Source organism: Perna viridis, chromosome 8 (assembly GCF_037379345.1).
Source record: "Perna viridis isolate PV_CMFRI_1.1 ecotype Kerala chromosome 8, ASM3737934v1, whole genome shotgun sequence".
Lineage (NCBI taxonomy): Eukaryota > Metazoa > Mollusca > Bivalvia > Mytilida > Mytilidae > Perna > Perna viridis.
The window spans coordinates 32,784,897-32,807,158 of NC_142452.1; the positions used below are offsets into that span (position 1 = coordinate 32,784,897).

Sequence of the window (22,262 nt, forward strand, 5' to 3'; positions counted from 1 at the left end):
GAATATCGGATAGTGATGAACACATTTGATCATCATTCTGTATAGTGTTTACACAATGAGTTTTACAAAAAATAGACTTGTTTTTTAGGTGAAAAGATGGGGTTTTTTAATCTAGGAAAGTGGAAATCATTTGTTTTCAATGTTAGCCGCAAAATGATCTATAACTTTACCTTAGCATTGTGTAAAAAAAGCAAATATCTGCTATCATTAGGTTTTTATGCACATATCAAGTTTTGTTACTATTGAATTTAAACGGGAATGCACAGTGTATATTTTGATTTTGGTGTCTCTGATCCTATATCCCCAGGAAAGTGTCTCGTATATATTTGATGCAAAAGTCTTAATAAATAATCATTTGTATACCTAGAGGTAGCAATAAAATCAATTGGTTTCGAGGACGAAATTTTGTAGAAATATGATCTGTTTGCATGTATATATTAAGATAAATATATAACAGTTGAAATACAAATCTTGTTACCGTTAATTGGGATATATTGGTAGTTTTCTGACAAATATGCTTGTATAAATTTGGCGTGTTTTATTTTGGCCTTTTCATCATACTGAAAACATTCCATCTTATTCTAATGCTACAAGTGTAGCATCAATTCTATTCATCAAAGCATTTGTTCTACATTGTTTACTGAAAATACGTTTGATGTATGGTCCACTGAAAATAAGCAAATACATATTGTCAGTCTAAATACTCGTATTTCGTTATATTTTGGTGTCTTCAATTTTGGCACTTTTGAAGGAGGCGCCAAATAAAACCAAAATAAAACTACAGCCAAAATATGAAAATTTACGGTAAATGTATTAATGGTGACACCTATTGGAAAATGGCAGTTTTTGTAAATTTTGAAATGGTATGCTAATACATTTTATGCGATGAATTTAACCTTACATTATGCTTAATACATGAACCTTAAGAATTGTAAGCCTATCCAAACTATCGGCCTTTTTCTTTTCTTTTGCAGTGCTACATTATCACCAATTACCGTACAATAGGAATTATAACCTAATATGCTAGTGAGATGGTAATTTGCTGTAATTCAATTGTAACAAAAAAGTAATAAAGTAAATTATTTCTTTGATGGATATCATTAACACATAATACAATTTCTGGTGCAAACTATACTAAGGTATAGTAAGACCTTTTATAAATGATTTTTTTTTAATATCTAATCCTTCCTTACACGTCCTTTTAATCCTCCTCCACAAGTATATATAAAAACACCACACTTTTATGATGTGTTCTTTATTGTGCATTATTTACTCTCCCTTTCCCAGCATAAACTGTGAAAAAAATAATTCCCAAATATAAGCTGTTTCTTGGAAAACGTAATTCTTATAAGCAAATAAAAGAAAAATAAATTTATCTACTTCAAGTACTTATCGGACTTTACTTTTTATGAGCAACTCGGCGGGTGTTTCTAGAAAAGCAGAGAACGCTTACCCTACCGGTGCACCTGGTCCATGTTCCCAGTTTTTAGTGGAGTCCGAGTTGTTCATTTGCTTTTGTTACTTTGTATGCATGATTTTAGTTACTTCATGTTCCTTCTTGTCCGTTTTCCATGTCTGGTCTTTGTACCTGGATTACATTCTTTAGATTACCGCTATAACCATGGTTCCCTTGATTACTCTTCCATTGAATATTTAAGGTATCTACATGGGTTAAGTAGTGTTTGCAAGAAATAAAGAGTATAAAGCCTAGGGTTTACCGCATTTTTTTATATAAATTTGTTTTTAACACAACTCAGGAGATAAATCTAATTTCTAGATCCTTCTCCTGAAAAGAAAACTACTTAAATTAGCAGTTATTTTTCTGCAGTGATACAAGTCTTGTCAAATCACCGTGGGCTAAATAAAATTAAGGCTTGTCGTTATGGAAGTTATCATGTCTTTAACGAGCCAAGCCTGACACTTCCGACTGAAGCAGCTGTTTTAATTACACTATTGAAATGAAAACGACTGAGCTTAAGTTCAAAATGGTTAGTGGGATAGGATATTACAGCTTGAGACAACTATTTATCAAAAGACTTTTATCAGGTTATCTATTCTATAACAGTATTCAATTAAAGTAAATCACTTGCGTTTTCCCAATAATGACATTTAATTAAGAGTAGTGGACTAAAACTCATTGTGATATTGGCAGAAAATAACCTTGAGTGGGTTCTAGTTCTGAATATAAACAAAACCATATATACAATTAAATAAGAGCCAGACTTACTTTTACCAAAAAATTGTGAAACTTCGGCATTTTCAGCTGCTTTGTCAAAACATTGTATCTGTATTTTTTGGTTGTACATGTAATTTCTATTCTTAAGTCTTATTTATCTATACATTTATTGTTGATCGTTCTGAATGTTTTCACCACAAATTTATGGTCATATCAATAATAAATTTGATCTTCTACGAATCCCATATGTAGAGGTAATTGTACAACAAACTGTAAAGTTCAAGTTACGCTAGATATTATAAAGAGTAATCAAGAGAACCAAGATTCTAGCGGAAATAAAAAAAAATGCAATCCAGAAAAAAGACTAGACATGGAAAACAGACAAACACAACAAAGAACATAAAGTAACTAAAATAATACATACAAAGTAACAAAAAGTAAATGAGCAAAAATATTTTTTTCATATACAGTAGATGATCTACATATGACAAAACATTTCAATCAGGACTACACTTTAGATCAATAACCACATGATCAACATGTGGTGCATACGATTTTACGTGTTCTATGTGTAGCACGGTCACTTTCCACTGAGTTCCTGGATGAGCATTACACACCAAATTGTTTAATTTCAAAGAAACTTTATCTGCTAAACGTGCCCATTGTTTTCTCTTTTGAGCTTTGTTAGAATCTTCAGCATTACTGTATTGTGAATTGTCTCCAGATTGCACAATTCTAGTCTCAAAGTTTGAATGCACATGAAGTATTCCTCCTGAGGTTTTAAGCGCTGCACAAGCTACTGGCCACCCGTCCTCCGAACAGGGTATCAGTCCAAGATTCACTCTGTCTGCAACACCCTTCGGACACACCTACAAGAATGGAGACAAGTGTAAACAGGATACAATCTAATCTTTAAAAATGGACTAATCAAAACTGTATATAATGAACAAAATTCTATTCTGTCAAGTTTTTAAAAATCTAAGTTTATTTTTTACACGGAAAATATTGTTCTTACGTTTGATTAGTTTCATGTAATACGGATTTCTAAACAAATAACATTTAGCATTAAGAATAGTGGCGTTATTGTTTGTGCCTATTTTTTATTCGAGCTTTGACTTAATATATGAGCATACTGATATAAAGTACAATCAAAATGAAAGTTGATCTTTGCCTCGAATTTCAAGTAATTAGAAAAACAGATTGATATTTATATCAACAAAAGTAGCTTTATGAAAGCTTATTTTTTTATCTAATCAATACTATCAATATGAAATGAAAATCTGAGTATTTTATTTGATACAAGTAACACCATTGCCAATCAGAATGTCATTCTATTTGACATATAACAATTCAATATGAAAAACTTATTAAAAACATCATGGAATGGCACATTCATCAAATTTCCAGACGAATTAATGGCAGATAACTGCAATATGTACTATCCCTAGGTAAATATCCACTTCCTTAATAATAATGTATCAGTCTGATATCAACAATATATTGTAACATAGCATCATCTGATATGTATATATAAGATATGAAAATGCCTTCAAAGAATACCCTTTGGCATGCTCATTGAGACAAAATGGCAAAATATTTTATGTTTTATCTTTATGATTTCTGTTGGTACTGCTTATTTTGTGTGTATTTTTTCTCATTTCTTTGTTGTTCGTTATTGTGGATTGTTCTTTGTTGCTTTTGTGGTGTGCCTAGCTGTGTTCTGTACACGCCCACTAACTTCACCTCATTTGAAAATTAGGTACTCATGTATGTCTATTCTTTATTCAGCTTAGCTTCAGACTGACCTCTCTATTGTCTCCAAAATGCACAGAACATCTGTCGTCTACACCATTAAGTTTGAGGTTTTTCTTTAAAGCTTCTATTGCATTAGGGTTCCATTCACAAGCATGGACACGCTGTGCTTTAGCATGAACCAAATAAGGCAGTGTAAAGTATCCTATACCTGTAAAATGAACATGAAGACAAGAAGTATTTTTCTATTTGGTATTTCTCTTCTCGTTCAATATAATGGAAAACGAGAAAGTCCATCAAAACAGGAATTTAGTATTGGACAGCAGTTAAAACCGTAGTCAATATCACGTGGCTCATGCACTAATAAATTAGCTACATAAATGCTACACAAATGCTATTTTGTATTTGCTTTGTTTTAGAGGTCTTTCAAGTTAGGGAGGACTTTTTTTAAAACCAAGATTATGAAACCCACAAAAATCTACTATGAACGAAATGAAACGGGTTTCCCTAATATAGTAATTACGGCACTAACAAATCAAGCTAAGTACATTTTTCTTTCAATATAATTACACAGATACCTTTTCCCGTGGGTAAAAAAAGAACATAGTATTACCAAACAAGCACATAATTCACTGGAAGATATGCTTAAAATTAAGTTTTGTGAGATTTATTCTAAAGTGCAAATCAAATTATCTTACATGAAAGCTATAATTATACTGGAATGTAATTCTTGTCAGAAGCTGGGGGCTGAGTGACATTTAGTTTTGTTATAATGGCTCTGATTTCGTCTTTATTGAGTCGTGTCTGACAATTCTTAGATAAAACTAGCTGATTTTAATTAGCTTCCTAGAAAGAAAACAATTATTTTCAGGACACAGAATTCAGGTTGGTTAGTCAAATTGACTATTGATGACTAAATCAGGGGTTGCAATCGACTATCCATCAGCGCTTAACATGGGCTTTTCCATTCCGCGACATTTTTCAATTAGAGTAATTCACTCGAGTTTGTTCAATAATGACATTTAATTAAGAGTAATGGCTTCAAAAATCAAAGTTTATTAGATCAAGAATAACCCTAACCCAATACTACTTAATCAATCCTCTTTAATGGCAGAATAGACACGAAAAACAACATTGTATTTTATTAGTTGTAAATCAACTGACTTGTGTTTACATGTTAAAATGGAACAAAAAAAGTTTATCTGCATACACCTACAAGAAGAGATGACAACATCCACGTGACAACATCTTTTTGGCCATCATTAATGTATGTTTATTTTGCTTTTTAAGTAGTTTCCTCAGGTTAACGCTATCGATATTTGCATCACTTGCGCAATATAGGGAATGAGTGTACTGGTAGATGTGGTAGCGATAAAAGATAATGCTTATTCGCTGAAAACTTGCATGAGAAAATCATATTTTTCTGTAAAAGTCTCTATATTGACAGGGAATGTGCTTTAATTTTTTTTCAGTCATTACTTCGTTACTTTAATTGCGTAAACGAAGCCTTTCGTTGTATCTAAAAACAATACTATTTCAATCCAAATTCTTTATACAGTATAGAACATAATTATAGATGAAAATATAAAAATATTTTCCAGTATTCGAAAAAAATGTGAAATTTAGATGTGTTCGCTATAAAAAAAATCTACCGAAGCTGGGCTCTGTCACAAACAGTTGTTGCTTAACTGTTAGCAGAATCTCCGTAAGAGGCGATCGTATGAGCTCCATAAGGAAACAAGCCCCGAAGGAAAACAATCATCATTGTTGTATAAAGCTCTTTGGTTTAACCTTTATACAATAAAGTTACATAAGTCGTGCTTGTGATTGTTTTCTTTTCCTCCAGTTCACAATCTGAAAGTCAAGGAATAGAAATACATCTAGGGCAATAACACTAACAAAGAAGGGCCGACAATGTTGACTCATAGAAAAACTTCGGTAGGACTTTTCATAAGGAAGGTTTCTTTCTATCTCTTATAGTTTTGATTACCGCTGTAACCTTGATTTATCTTTCCTCGTTTGTCTACCCCGGACTTGACTTTTTATGAGCAACTCGGCGGGTGTTTCTAGAAAAGCAGAGGACGTTTACCCTACCGGTGCACCTGGTCCATGCTCCCATTTTTAGTGGAGTCCGAGTTACTCATTTGCTTTTGTTACTTTGTACGTATGATTTTAGTTACTTTATGTTCTTTGTTGTGTATATCTGTTTTCCACGTCTGGTCTTTGTCCCTGGATAACATTCTTTTGATTACCGCTATAACCTTGGTTCCCTTGATTACTCTTATCAAAGTGTCTGGATCCGCCCTTGTTCTCTGAGTTGAGTAGTAGGGCTGTCTTGTACGTATACGGATATATAACGAAACAACTAATTAGCTCGCTAACATACCCCATGAACACAAATACTGACATTACCCATAAAATACTACTAAAATTCTCAAATTCAAAATACTTGTAGCTGCAATCTCAATTACCACAAAATGAAGCAAAGACTATAAGTACAGTAAACCATCAAGTAACATTTGTGTGGATATTTATTGCAATGAAATATGGTAAGCTTAAAGGTAATGACGCCCACAGAATTTTAGGGATGTAAAAATCCTGGTAATATGCACAACAGCATATTGTGATTAATGGATCACATACACCCTAGGTGATCTCCACAATTGCTGAATTTTTAGACTACATTCTGTTTTACTTTTCATCATCTATATAACGAGAGTTTACCCGTTTGCCAACTGCAAATTACTGCAAATTACTGCAAAAAACTCTGGCGTGCGAAGTGTGAAATTGATCGTAAATAATGACGTTACATTAACTCTTACGACTTTTTTGTGAATTCGATGCCTGGTATTTGAAGATATTGGATTGCATTCCCCAGTCAAATGGTTATAACTGTCTGACCAGAATTATATCATAGAGTATTAACCAAAATATGCAGTACATTGTATATTACGAACTTCAAAACCCCCTAAAACACCGAGACTTCGTTCCTTGTATTGCATATAGAAGAAGCTCTCCTTGCTGAAATTTGGTTTCCTGTTTCTATATTTTTGGTAATGAGTTGTTCTCGCATACAAGTATTTTTTTCGATTTAGACCTTCCTGCATGTATGTGGTTATCTCTATGTCTGCTGATTGGTTTTACACCTTGAAACACGTGTGCATCATATCAAATTTGCAACATTTGATGAAGTGAAAGGACGCTGTATTAAATTCGAATCCAAAATACTGTCAGACCTTGTGATTTAAAGAACACACTTCTTTACACTCCAGCCTAAACACTTTAACCTAAGACAACTGCATCAGACATTGCAATAAACAGCATGATCAAACTAACAGTTTTATGGGAAAAAATCCTTTCTAAAAGAAAAGAAAAACTCTATAAAATTTCAGATTTTTATCTTTCTGTCATAATTGTGACCATGAAAAATACAAAAGTAGCGTTTTAATCTAGTATAGCAAAAAATGAACAAATATCTAGATAAATACATGCATCGATCGAATGATTTGTTTGTCGAACTCATCAAAAACATGAAAATATTGCTTTTGGTATAAAACACTAGATTGAAATTGAAACCCACAATTCATGAAATTGACTCAAAAGTATCAAAACAAAACAAAAATAGAATAAGAAACAACAAATAAGGCATCATTTTGAACATGAAATTCTCTGGAGGTTTTGAATTTGTGAAAAGACAAATTTTGTTACATAGGTACAAATACACCTCAAATCCAAAAGTTATATTACATTCATCCTAATATAGGGCTTTTCCAGAATACCAATTTGTGCTGATTTTCAAATAGCAGCATCATAAAAATAAGACAGAAAGTGAGTCATGCATGTCAAAAACCCACTAAACTCACTTTATTTCTTTTAATGAGACAGTTACAGATCACATAACCAGTTTGTCAATTGGGTGTTGCGCTTTTGAGATAAAATTTACCCTATTTTTGTGTGTATAATACACATTTCTGTATTGTGCGCAGTGCAATTTTGTAGATATAAACGTGTGAAAATTTTTTTTTTATACTTAAGACTGCAGTAAAATTTTGTAAGATTGTACATGAAATTAGCACTTTGCAAGAGTTGTCATTCTTGATTTGATTTAGTTCAATTTAGTGGGAGTTTAAAGTGTAGATTTTTCCAAGGTTCTGTGGGTTTTTCTACACAATGAATAACCTAACCATAAACCATGTGTAATTCTTAAATCATTGGAATGGATCATAAAAATTTGATCTTGAACATACCACAACCATGAATAAATGGTAATTACTTATCGTAATGTCTTGTTAACCACAGATACATACATTGAACCATTTATTTCACAATATCAGTTCTAAATTGGCCAAGGAGATATCAGCATAAAAAATAGTAGAATTAAGAAGTCTGAAATTGCCTATTTTTCATTTTTTATCAGAAATGAACTAACATTTTTTATAATTGAGTCCTGTGATCATAGTTACAACTGAAAATGTAATTTTGCAAAACTTTGCCAATTTCTATAAGGGCTGGTGTAGTCATTGTCTTTAAAACTATTAAAAAAAATAATACAATTCAAATTATGTAACAGTTTTTAGTAACAGTTTGATATAAGCAATAAATAGGTCTCATACCAAATTAAAATATAAGTTTTGATGTGTTTCTGCCCAATTGAATATTAATCACCTGTCAAAACTAAAAAAACTTAAACTGAAGCACTTGGTCATCTTTTGCTGCTAATTATATACCATGCAGTAATTGCTAAATGGAAAACACCAAATTATTAAAAAAGAAATGTTTAGTAGCTGAAATTTATAGTACCACAAATTTATCAGTGGAGGGAGAGGCAGTGTTTCCATATGTGGTCCATGGACTATGTGTCCATATTAATAACTGTGTAAGTGCTTTAATTCGTGGATACCAATTTTCATGGATTAGGGAAAAAACACAAATTTGTGGATTCTCAAATTCATGGTTTTGAGGTTTTCAGTACAAAGATCAAATGGAATCTCATTTCTGTTGGGAACCAATTTTCGTGGTTTGGCTTAGCCAAGAAAACCAAGAATATTGGTATTCCACGATCAATAGTACTTTCACAATACCAAGCTGGGTGAAATTCTGTTCAGTTTCTGATAAATCTTACCCTACAGTAGAAAGTATTTTTAGAAACTGATTAAATGCAACTTTTGACTACGAGTTACAACAGAATCAATCCCATAAGAGTACATGTAGAATTTAGAGAGCATTTTGTTTTCATAGGATAAGAAATTTTAAGATTTCCTCATTACAAATAGCTTCCTCAAAAAAAAAAGATTTCAAGTGTCCCACTTGCCATGGGTAATGTCAAAAAAATAACTTTCCTCATCACAATTTCACTTTCGCTGTGTGACAGACAATGGGAAGCCTATAACTGCAATTACCATACTGGACAAATATGAAATGAATGAACTCAAAGTAATGCAGAGTGTTAGACATTTTAAAAGTAGAACATTAGTTTCATTTCATTTTTTTTTTTGACAATTTAAGAATAATGGTTTAAACTTAAGGAGGTAGACCTAGGGTAAGGGACACAACACTTACAAATAATTGGAATGCTTGTATTCAGCAGTTTACATCAATCTTATGTAAGCATCAAAGTAACTTGGATTGGTTTCATTCTGTTTCAATTGAAAGCTTGATAGGCTTTGGTGAAAATGAATATGATACAAACATATCACTGATTTCAAGAATTGTTTCCATTACCCTAAGTCTACGTCCTTAAATCATAGCTGAATTTATAAAGCTGTGGTTGAAAACTGCCTAAATGTAGTTTCTCTATCTAAAGCAATTAAATCAGAACAATCTAAAATCATTCAAACATAACTGCCCTTACTGAAAGTTCACTCAACAATATCTCCACTAATATTTAACTGAAGCACATGTTCATTGTTAGAACTGTTGTATGTTCTACAATTATATTTTGAAGTTTATGGCCAACAAATATGTTACCAGTGTAAATATATTTTGTCTATTGTTAACATTGGACAGATTTGCCATTTCCCATGGGAAACAGCATTACGTTTTTCCCACCAACATAGTATCCAGGACACGTACATAGCATCATGATGTATGAGCGCTTTAGAGACACATTTTCAGGCTTTGGGACAAGATGTAGAAAAGGCACTCTCGGTAATTTCTAATCTTATATATGATTATACAGTATTTTGTCTGTATTAAATTATATTTTCATGTTTACTTTGAAACATTATTGTCTTTTTCAATATTTTAATGTAATAGATCTATCTGCTCATATTATTGTCATTTAACTTTGTTCAAGGCATATTTTAAGTTATATAATGTATGATAGATAGAACTCTGGACGATTCACTTTATTGTTCACATATTTATTTATATTTACCAACATTATTACTTTTGTGTTTTATTTAATTTGTTACAGAAAATCACAATTTATGGAATTTATGGAATAAAAGGTGTCTTTTGGCCCCAAATCCTCAACATTCTGTTAGTAATTTTTTTCTCTTTGAAATTAATAGCATAACAAAAATTGGATTTTAGTGTGGTAAAGTTATTTCCATATACAAATGTACATTATGTAAAAATATATGGGTATCAGTATTAAGAAGAGAAATTACTCTGATAAAGTTCTGGCTCTATGCTTAACAGGTTATTAAGTTCAATGAGCTATCTTCAATATTAAAATTCCTCAAATTCTTCAACACAAGTAAACACCTGCCTGCAACTTGTACACACCTGTATTTCTATGAACTTTCATGATACAATTCGCTATCCAACAGCAATCAGTCTTTACAACATACTGGTATCCATATAAAATTACATAATAAATTTGAAATCAATCCATCCATTGAGAGTTGAGGTAATTCCAATGAAATTCAGACAAAATAACAGACAGACAGACATACAGAGAAACACCATTATACAATGTACTACCCATTCCTTGATTGGGGGTATAAACATTGATACCAATGAATAAAACTACTTTTCACAACAGACTTCAAAAATGCAGGGGACAAATTCTGGTTATTTTCAGATATATGGTTTTATAAGAGGTTTTTATGATGACAAATTCTTAAGGGTGGTCTCAACATATTCCCCCCCCCCCCAAAAAAAAAAAAAAAAAAAAAATGGGAAAAACTTTTTTTACATAACATGTTTGATTTTTCTACAAATTCTAGCCAAAATAATTTTGTTGCCTCCTTTGTTTGCCCTTTACTTCCATTAATGCCTTCCTCTACCCACCTGAAGTTTCTGTATCACCTATGTTTTAAAGGACTATGAAAACACCAAGATGTGCTGAAATTAGCATTTATTCAAAGCAAGCTAGTGCTTTAAAAAAGTTACAAAGTTTTTTAGTAGAACAAAGTTGTAAGACCTAAAGAATATAACTAACCCAAGGGAAATTACTCAATTGACAATTAAATAGTTGTTAAAACTGATTAAAATTATAACAGTGTGTCAAATCATACCAATTAATAGGTTCAAAATGGTAAGCTGTAATTACACTTACATACAAATGTACAGTATGTAAGCCTTATTAAAAGTATACAGTTTCAGTGGGTTTTGGAGAAAAAAACAGAAATATTTCCTGTACAAAGAAAAAGGGGGTAGTAAATATTGTGTTGATTTGCAAAACCAAAGTCCATTGCAACACTAGCTACAAAATAATGCTTCACAGGGCACAGCTTGATATGACCACAAAGATTGAACCCAGCAAAGTAAAGACAAGTACAAAATCTCCATCAAACTTTATGAAGTTCAGAATTGGAACGGGATATACATTTTAAACTGGATAAAATAAAATGTCCATTTTGGTTCTAAAGGATTGCAATACACACCACCAAAGTCAAATATATGGCATCTTGTAGTAAGGTGTCAATAAATGACCCATTCAGTTTTATTTTTGAGTTATTCAATGTCTAAAAGCAAGGCTAGGACACAAAGTATGTAACATTGAAACTAAAATCTCAAATACATTGGTATATTTCATAAGAACAAAAAACCATACAAGATTATTAAATTAATAAAGATAATTCATAACAAAATTCGTATCTTGTGTAAAGGCGGCTCAATTTTTCTTAAAACACTATGATCATTTTATTTTTTATAAAATGTTTAGTCAACATGTTTTTTTCTGAACTTAGGAAAATACATATTTTATCAATTTAATAGTATTACCAATTCATTGAACAAATCATATTTTTTCTATGCTGAACTTAAAAGCAATATCTAAGTGTCTACCTTTTAAAAAAAATTTCAAAGCCTCAATTATAGTTTACTCCAAACTCAGGGTAAAAAACAAGAAATCTGTAGGCAGAAACATATAAATCATTTACTTGAAACAGGAAGTACCACATAAAAAGGAGCCAAGTTTCAATGTAAAGTGTAACACCACATCCTTAATTTTCAACTTACAATCTTCAGATCATCATTATTTTCTGAGAAAAGTGTGGTTTCATACATGTATTTTTCTTTGAAACTAAAAACTCTGGACAGAAAAAAAATGCTGATGTAATAACAAGGTATTATTTGAATATGGAATTATTTTGGAATATAGAAAATGACAAAAAAATAATTTGTAAAACTAACCCTTACTAAATGGGTTAGTCATGCCATCATGGCAATGGGATAGGGTTAACATAAAGCATGGAAAACTTACTAACCCCCCTTAGTCATGACGGCATGACTAACCCCCTTAGTAGGGGTAAGTTTTGTAAATAATTTTTTTTTACCTTTTTTCTTAAATCCGAAATAATTTCAGATTCGAATAATTACCTTGTTTAATCTAACAGACAGAAGATTAGTGAGAAAAGGTATGCAGGTCTAAAAATATCAAACATCAGGAGAATTAGACCTGTGACAGGGACGGGAAAAGAAGGGTGTCCCTAATAACTTATAAACATGCTTTTTATATTAGACTTGGTTACAATGTTTCAAGCACGTAAAATACTTAAGTAATACTTGAACTTAAATAATACATCATATATTTCACAGAAACTGAAACTTTTCTCCTATTTCTCCACTTTATTTCTATAGTAGCTATTGTAAAAACCTAGTTTCATACAGAAAAAGAAACAAATTGTCTAAAGCGGCAAACATTTCATTCCAATGAACTGTACTCTGTAGAAACAACTGATGAAATTGCAATGTTTTAATCATGTATATATATATAAGATTTTTGTTCACTGTCGATAAAATTTTATTATGATTCTTTTACTTCTTTCTTTATTTTTTTTCAATTAAAATATGAAACAACATGCCTTTTGTTTAAGAAGAGATTACCATGTTTTAAGTAGCAGTCTTTTTAAGAATTATGCAAATTCTGTAATATATGATACAACCAAAAAAAAGGCTACAAATTTTTATTTTTGGTGTTAAGTTGCTTTATATATCTTTATAGTGAAATGTATAATTGTTCATTCCAATCTGTCTGGTCTTAGGAGATAATCAACATTGAAAATTCAACAGTTTCTATTGTGTTTTAGTATCATTTACAGAGTTATCTCCCTTAATTTTGAATTCTAAAGTACATTCTATATAATTTTTATCTCCTAAGAACAGGGGTTATATGAAGAGCCACATGTTAATTTCTGTTTACTATAAGATTTTAAACAAAATATCAGAAATAAAAATATGTTGGCTTTCCAACCATGAATAACATTTTGTATGATTTTTAAATGGAATGGTACTCAAGTATGAAACAATACTATATCATATTTTCACATGAAACAACATTCAATCAACATTTTAAATATGTGCTTCACAACCATGTGATGGCTTCCAAATCAATAAAAAAAAAATTCCCTTATCTTATGTACCAAATATATTATGCTTTAGAAATGGTTGTGTCTATTTAAAAGAAATCTTTTTTTTATGAAATGACTCACATAGTGTCTAATTGTAGAGTTTCTGATTCACTTTCACATTAATAATTGGACAATTGCTGTGTTTCCTGCCACTTAAAGCACTTCCTGTAAGTCAATGACCTGGCCTTAACAGTTAAACTATGTCAATTTTTTATTTCCTTCAGTGAACATGTTTCCTATAGTTGACAGATTCATTCAAGGAAATATATTGAGGTCATGTACATGTACACACTAACATGCTAGCTGTCACAAAATCACTACATCCGCTTTGAATGCAGAAATCTTTCTTATATATTCTATTTAAGAGGGCATCCACAGAAAAATCAGGCAATGGGTGGCATATTACATTTTTTTGTTTTTAAATTTTTTTGTTGACTTCATATCAAAAATACATCCTTTATCGAAGTTGAATATTGGTTTCTGATTAACTGAAATGGTTAAAGGTAAAATAAATTACAAATAAAGCATTGAAATTCATTGAAGAAAGGGAGATAATTTCATTTTGAGCAAAATTCTGTTGCTTTCATAGGGAACTTTAAAATCATTTTCTGAGCCATCCGCTGACGATTAAAAACAAACTTTATACATTTTGACAAATATATTAAATACATTACATTGGAACAAAGAGATTCAGTGGGATAAAATTTACCATGTGCCATTCATATCTTAGGATCTGCCTGATTTTTATACATGGAAAGCCTTTTAAAACAGGAATTATGACTGAGGAAGTATTGTGTAGAGCTATATTAGTCAACTCAACTTCCATCCACTTGTTATAAATTTTATCAAGTTTATTTTACAAGTACTAACAATGCGACCGAAATTTGAATAAATTACGATTCTCAACAAAAATTTCATGCTTTAAAATTAAATGCTCGCATGTGGAGCTGGATACAACTGCAAACGTAAAACCCTAAGTAATTGGGACAAGGAACTTGATTCATTACATACATGTATTTAGATTTCATATGAAAGAGCCCGAACAATTCATTTTTTATGAAATTCAATCAAGTTTATTACCCTTTGATCCTAACTGTTTATAAATTATATAGGGTCCACAACAAAAATCTAAATACACAATTAGATTAGCATATTAAAGTACCCCATGGGTTCATTTTTTTATATAAAAAAATGTTTCATTTTTGGACCCAAATTTTGACAACATAAAGTCATGCCTCACAATAAAAATAGGGCATTAGTGGAATATTAAGCCATACCCTGCAACATAATGGTGAGAAAAGGGGATGGCAAAATATTCAAATGTCCTTACTCAAAAACTCCACTTTGGATTTTGTTGAAAATTGCACCTAACCTCAATATCAGGGCACTAAACAGCTGTGCTAAGTTTCATAAGAAAATCACTGCTCTGTTCTCAAGTTATCAACTGAATACTGTCGGTACAGATGGATGGAGAGATGGACACGCAACTTTTTTCGGATACCACATTATACTTCACCACTCCATGTGGTGGGGTATTAAAAACTAAAATACACCATTTTATTTACCATATCAAGGACCAAATAAAAGATTCAAAGACAGATCCAATAAAATTGACCAAAAAACAACTTATTTAAACAAAATATTACAAGATGCTTGTCCAAAATCAATCCCAATCTGCTGTTTGTGGTATGGAACTTTGTGATAAAATTTCAGACTTCAACAGTGTAACACTAATTGTTTAATGAAAACCAAGTTTCATATACAGACAACAAATTGAATGAAGACACTGATGACAAAAACAGCATACTACAAATGTACTACTAAATTTTTTAGCTGTGTATAAAAAAACATAGTGGGGCCATTCCACTATTGATTCTGATGCCAAAAAAGAAAAAAATAGGGTATCTAATGGGACATTAAATGATAACCTGCCAAGTTGCAAAACATTTTGGATGTAAAAAGAAATCTTAAAGTTAACATAACTTTTGCATAGACAGTCAGATCAACCTAAAATTTGAACTTGATCTGTACTTCATGAAATTCAATAACTATGCAAAGTTATCGAAAGTTATCATCTGGAAACTGTCAGAGGATGGACAGACAGACGGAAGATTTGGCAAGGAAATGGTGTCTATACCCAAGAAACAACTTCATAGTTAGTAAATATATTCATTATTACATAGTTCATTATATATGGAAATATAAAGTAACTTCTTGGGTGTGGATATAGTTCTTTCTGCATGTAAATTATCAAAAAAACATTAAAATTTACAATTTTCAGCATTTTTGCTGATTGACCTAACGTTGTGGCATCATTTTGATGTCACTACAATGAGCTAATGCCGCAAAACATTTTTTTTCCTATGAAAAGAACATTTAGAACAGTAGATATTTTTGGGCAATATTCATAGCCTAATGCCTCTACACCTTTCAAATAAAATATTGCATACCTGCATACAGATCAACCACTACTTCATTTGTACAATCAAATTTGGCTACTCTCAACTTCTCAGTTACATTCCCCGAGCTGAACATACACTTAGTTATATCATAACTATATCTGAAAAATAAGTTAGTTCTTAGCAGAAAAATGAAAAGAAAGCCCCTCACACAGCATTGATCTCCATTATCATTATTGCATGGGGCTGTGCCATGTAATTCATTTTGCCAGTGCCATGCATTAAAAGCTAGCGCCATATGCACTGCCATGCATTCATTGACAGTATTCAATAACCAGGTCCAGGAAAGCATCACTTTGGGGTCATCTCCTCATCATCCAATTGCTTTGAAAATGTAATGTGACGTAAAAACATGTTTGAACTCAATACAGGTTTCCATATGTGTGCATGGTTCAGAACCCTAAATAAACCTGAAATCTTGTCTTAATCATATATCTCCTGAAGTCCCTTCATATACTAAGTTCCAATACATTTTGTTTTCACTGTATCTAAATTACAGGCACTCAATGATACATGTACATCTATTGCACATGTATTTTTTTTAGAATTTTGATTTCCGCAAGAGCTAATATTTATTCATTGGAGACAATTTTTACATAAATTGTCAAGACAGCTGACAAAATTGGTTATTTATCTCATACTAATACATGTAATATATAATATTTAAGATATGATAATTCCCTGATACCAGGTTTATAAACGGGTCTTAAATTTTTAAAATTCAAGTCCCATAACTCTCAGTAGTAAAGTGGAATGTGATTTCTATTTACTTGATTCCATTATCTGTATGCTCCACCCATCCTGACTCGCCATACAACAAGGAAACTTGTGGTGTTCTAAACCCATCAGTACTAATCCTGTCTTTTCTAGCTACTCTGGATGCAGACAAACATTTGCATACTTTTACCCACAATTCATTACCTAATAAAAAGAATGTTAAATCTTTAAGTACCATTCTATGTAAGATTCAGGCAATGGGTGGCACATATTTCTCAGTTTGGTCTTTTTCGCCTCAAATATACTCAATACATCTAGAAAACAACTGAAAAGCTATTTAAATTTTATCGTGAAGCATCTGTGATGTAGATATTTTTTTACTGCTTATATCAGGAAAAAGTGTGGGAAAATTTTTCTACCATTTTTCCATAGTGCTTTTCAACTAAACTTGACCTATCAATATCATAAAAAGGCAAATATTACGAACACTTTGATGCTTATTTCTGGAGGTTATCAGGTATAAATACTTGGCTAATGCAATAAAATCTCTGTGTTTTTTCCTTCATGTTAATACATGTACATGTTACACAACTTGTGTATGGAATTTTCTACATTAAATCAATGATGCACAACATTTTTTCAAATTTACAGCGAAAATAATGGCGTGTAATATTTATTTTTGCTAATATTATCCCTCATTTTATTACTATAAATACAGTGAGCATGAAATAGTTCTTCCCTTGTTTGATAGCTTGCACTTGAGTCACAAATATCCCCTTATTCAGGTAACCTCTCCCATGCAAGTACCAAACAAAAATTAACTCCCTTTGTGCATGTTTCAGATGCTAAATTATTACATCATGCTTCATTATAATTTAGAGGAATTATGGTAAAATCAATATGCGGGGCGTTAAAGCATTTTTGCTTGCATGCATACATGCTTATCATTTTATACATGTACATGTATATTAACTAACTAATGTGTGTTAGATTGTTTATTTTCCATGGAGGAGAAATTTTCTACCTATTGTATAATTTCATCCCTTACATACAATGTAGATAGTACCCTTGTCAATAACAGATATATATAAGCATGAACTGTATGTATATATTTTTTAAATTTTGCCCTGCCCCTGGGAAATAACCTTGGTAGCCTCGGTTGCCCAAAGAGAACTAACCAATCAGAAGGCTTACTAATCAAATAAAATGAAAGTAATATTTCGTAGATCTTTTAGGAGGGCATTGGAACCCTATCCTTTTAATGGGTTTATAAGCACCCTCCCCTTTCTGTCACTTTTCCTTAAATGAATATCAACGCTTGCATGGTGTACCTTCAAATAAGCCCTTTAACTAATCTGCCTTTTTTTTCACTTGGATGATCTTGCTTTTTTGAATCTACTTCACTATCAATTGGTTCAAATGAACATAATGTATTGACCTGAATATTTTCTACTCATAACTTACCAATTTCTTTCCATAAATCACTAGAGAAACTTTTAGCAGGCAATAATACAAGGTCTCCATGTTTCTCCCATGAGTCTGGAATCTCTCTTTCTATCAGCTTGGTCATTCTAATTCCATTGTCATTTAACAGTTCAGTAAGTGATTCTGTTAGATTTTGGTAAGGTGTAGCTGGAACAGGTCTTTTAGCAACAAAATCCATTTTATCAATTTGGAATCCTGATTTTGGGAGTTTTACTGGTGCTGACATATTTATAGCCTCTAACTGATATGTACAAAGTATTCTTTTTCCCACCAGTATTGAATCAATGGCATCATGAATACTAGATTTATTCTCACTATCATAACATGTAAGGGGTAAGGCAATCTTGCCATTACCCAGGTCTCTAAGATTACATGATGTATCAAGTAAATTGTTCTCTTCTAATAGTTTTCTGGAAAGACAAAATTAACTTTAGTGTAACAAATGATACATCATTGATTGCCTTTAGCCACTAGCCAAAATCCGGGGGATAGTAAAAATTCATTTGAGCTGGTGATTCATTTGATATGTACATTTCTTGTTTCGGGCTATTTGAATCCTATACAGTCCTCTATTATTCAGGCTAGTTGTTGAGAATTTTGAAGGAAAGGACTGATACATGCATACATGTATGTACATGTTTATTTCATACTACAAATTGTGAAAGAACTGTTTTTCATGGTTTTTGTTGGTCAGTCAGATCATGGTTTAAAATTCTCAACAAATTGTAAAATTTTACTTAATAACTGTAATGACCTTTAAGCAGGTAGACCTAGGGTATGGGACATAACTCATGAAGTCAGTGATATGTTTGTATCATATTCAATTTCACCATAGCCTTTCAAGCTTTCATTTGACACAGAATGAAATTAATCAAAGTTACTTTGATGCTTACATGACATTGATGTAAAATGCTGAATACAAACATTCTGATGATTTGTATGGGTTGTGTCCAGAAATTAAAGAACTTACTAATAAACACACTGATAAAAATAGGACACCTACTGGGACATTTAATGATACTTGCCATGTTGCAAATATTTTTTTCAGGAAAAAAAAACCTAAAATAGCCATAACGTTAAATTAGATTAAACAGATATTTGAACAATATCTGTATTTTATGATACTCAACAACTATACAAAATTTGAAACAGATCCTTAAATATTTACTAAATTTATCATCTAGAAACCATTGGGGTGCAGACAGACTGACAGGCATGCAACTTTTTGGAGGGTATCACATACAAAATGTACTTGTAATACCTCGCCACTTTATACAGTTTACTATAAAAACTGCAACTACAAATGTACATGTATTATCATACCAACAAATAAAAATACCTTAACAGTATTTGCAGTGCCAGATCCAGTAAGTTCTGGGGTTTGAATCTCCACCCTTTTGTTGTCAATTTCTGTAACTTTTGAGCAAAAAATTGGCAAAATGTAGCAAATAATAGCCTAGAACTCCCTCTTTCAAAATTTCAAGATCCACTACTGATTTATATTTAATACACATGTGCATGTACAAATGCGGATCAAGACACTTTGAAAAGGAGGGGTGCCAGCTGGGATTTCTCAGGAAAAGTGCTGGTACATTATTTACCATTTTTTGTCAATTGACATATTTTCCAATAAAAAGGAGGGGTGCTAATCCCTTGCATCCACCCACCCCCTGGATCTGCCACAGCATAAATTGCATGCATGGTTTGCATGCTCGTTGTACAACATTTTTTTTTCAAAAAGGATGATTATACTAAGCTATTGATTTGATTCAAACAGAAAGAAGTACATGTATAAAATTCTGGTAAATATTCTGTTTACTTTGGAAAAGTACAGGTCTCACTTAATTGATCCTAAATTATATATAATATATTGTCACAGCAGCAAATTAGAGCAAATACCAAAATAAAACAAAAACTTCCTCAATATCTGTTTACATTGTGGTTTATGGGTTTAATATAAGCAATAACTGGTGAAAAAAATGCATTTTTGACAGATCAATCAATTACATGTAGATTTCTGTACTTTAGTCTTCTGTAAACATTAATTACTGAAAGGACTGTTTATATGATTTATATTGCTTTGTGAATGCCTGTAGACAGAAACTGTAACCCACACAGAATGCCATATGATACAGAGATATTCTGTATATTCCTATGATTTAAATCTTCACTTAAAATTTTGCTTTTTAGTTATTATTTAAACATTTATTTTTTAAATAATGTTCCTGTACTAAAAAAGAAACATGTTAAACACTAATGCTTAAAAGGATGTGATAAACTAAAGCATGTAAGTGTCCCGTGTTTTTGTTATGAATTTTTTTTCTAAGAAAAATGTCTATATCATATATGAAACTCATGTCACCATTACAGAAGAAGTTGATATCAGTGGAAAAAATTCCACTGAACAAACTGAACTTGCAAGTAAGAAGAAAACAAAGAAGAAACACACATACACTACTGTCAACCTAAATTCTGATTTCTTCACTTCAGTCTCCACAGTGGAGTCTCTCTTTTCATCCACAGTGACTCCAATCACAGTGTCTCCACCAAAGTAAAAATCAAGATAAAAATGCTTTGAACATTTCAATTTTTTTAATTATTTTTTCTTCATATGACTGAAATATAATTATTTCAATTAATTAAATATATTTAAGCATGAAGGCTGAAAAAGTAAACACATTATGTTTTTTTTAAATGGTAACTCCACTGTCTTGGGTGGAGACACTGTGACTCACATCATCTCCACTGTGAAGAGTAGTGTAGTACTGTACAGTACATGTACAAAAATGTACATTTGATTTTGAGGGGGAGGGTTAAGAAGATTTTTTCTGACCTTTCATAAAATGTATTCTCATTATGACCAAGATCAAAATATTTATTAATTACCAATGCGAAATCAAAATATATATTTCCAATTTAGATCTATTTCAAGTGGAGGTTCCATCTTGCATTCAGAGCAGTATCGTAACACATGTACACTATGTAGAACAATAGTGGAACAAAGTCAAAAAGAACACAAAAAAAAACAATACTTTCTATTTTTAATACATCTATATTAATTCAAGACTTTATGTTCCAAACTCCTTCAAAAGATCCAATTTTATGCCATTACATGAAAAAAATTTCGACGGGGGCTTTTCCCTCAATACATCAGTGGGATTACTATACATGTACATTTGGGAGAAATACATGTACAATGTACTATCCATGTGTGGATAGTATTTCTCCTCCTGGATAGTATTCCCACGATATTTATTGGTATAAAATTGATTGTTTGTGTTTAGCCCTTAGTTATGGGCATGAATTATGTCATCTTGGGTCAGTGGGAGGCTAATTTCTATTTTGCTTGGTAGCCAGCCTAACGTCTGATTTTAAAAATGCCTCTTTGAATGTCATGATTATCTGGACTACTTCTAGTTCTACTCTACAAGGGAATCTCTTCTGGGATTCTATGTCTGGAGCTGTTTTAAATCACCTCCGGACACTGAATCCCAAAAGGTATTACTCTTCTAGGGATTTCCTCACCAGTCTCATATCAAAACTTCTTAAACTGGGAAAAACTTCTCATCGGTGGGAGTGGAACCCATGTCACAATGTGGGAAGAAATGCTTCGCTAAGGTATTTAAAAGATAATTATTTAACGAACAAACTTACTATAATTTTTTTTATTTGATTATTTGCTATATCAATACGTAATCGATCACTATCTCCATGGGAATATCATACCTAATATTTTGGCATTCCCTTCGATTAACAATCAATGACAACTTCATTCTATTTGGAACTGATTGGAAATTTCCTTGTTACCAACGACTACTTCACAATTTCAACATCGATTTGGTCTATGTTTACATGTCATGGGCGCAGCCATCT

The 22,262-nt window shown here is 31.7% G+C and overlaps 1 protein-coding gene across 1 annotated transcript; it reads right to left on the bottom strand.

The window, feature by feature from the left end:
* Positions 1 to 1,067: 1,067 nt before the first annotated feature.
* LOC148610283 (tRNA wybutosine-synthesizing protein 2 homolog) lies at positions 1,068 to 22,255 on the bottom strand. Its single transcript, XM_088542615.1, has 6 exons — positions 22,116 to 22,255; positions 18,369 to 18,799; positions 16,958 to 17,108; positions 16,179 to 16,288; positions 3,982 to 4,139; positions 1,068 to 3,045 (listed from the first exon to the last, which is right to left on the bottom strand). Exons 1-6 carry the CDS (start codon positions 22,160 to 22,162, stop codon positions 2,674 to 2,676), a joined length of 1,269 nt encoding a protein of 422 aa, XP_088398741.1. The 5' UTR covers positions 22,163 to 22,255; the 3' UTR covers positions 1,068 to 2,673.
* Positions 22,256 to 22,262: the final 7 nt, after the last annotated feature.

Excerpts from the sequence above, each read along its gene's own strand:
- LOC148610283 (XM_088542615.1), bottom strand. The coding sequence starts at position 22,162 with ATGAAGTTGTCATTGATTGTTAATCGAAGGGAATGCCAAAATATTAG. Across the intron at positions 16,289-16,957 it reads CATACAGATAATGGAATCAA|ATATAGTTATGATATAACTA; the intron begins GTAAATAGAAAT and ends CTTATTTTTCAG. Across the intron at positions 4,140-16,178 it reads AGTGGTTGATCTGTATGCAG|GTATAGGATACTTTACACTG; the intron begins GTATGCAATATT and ends TTCATTTTACAG.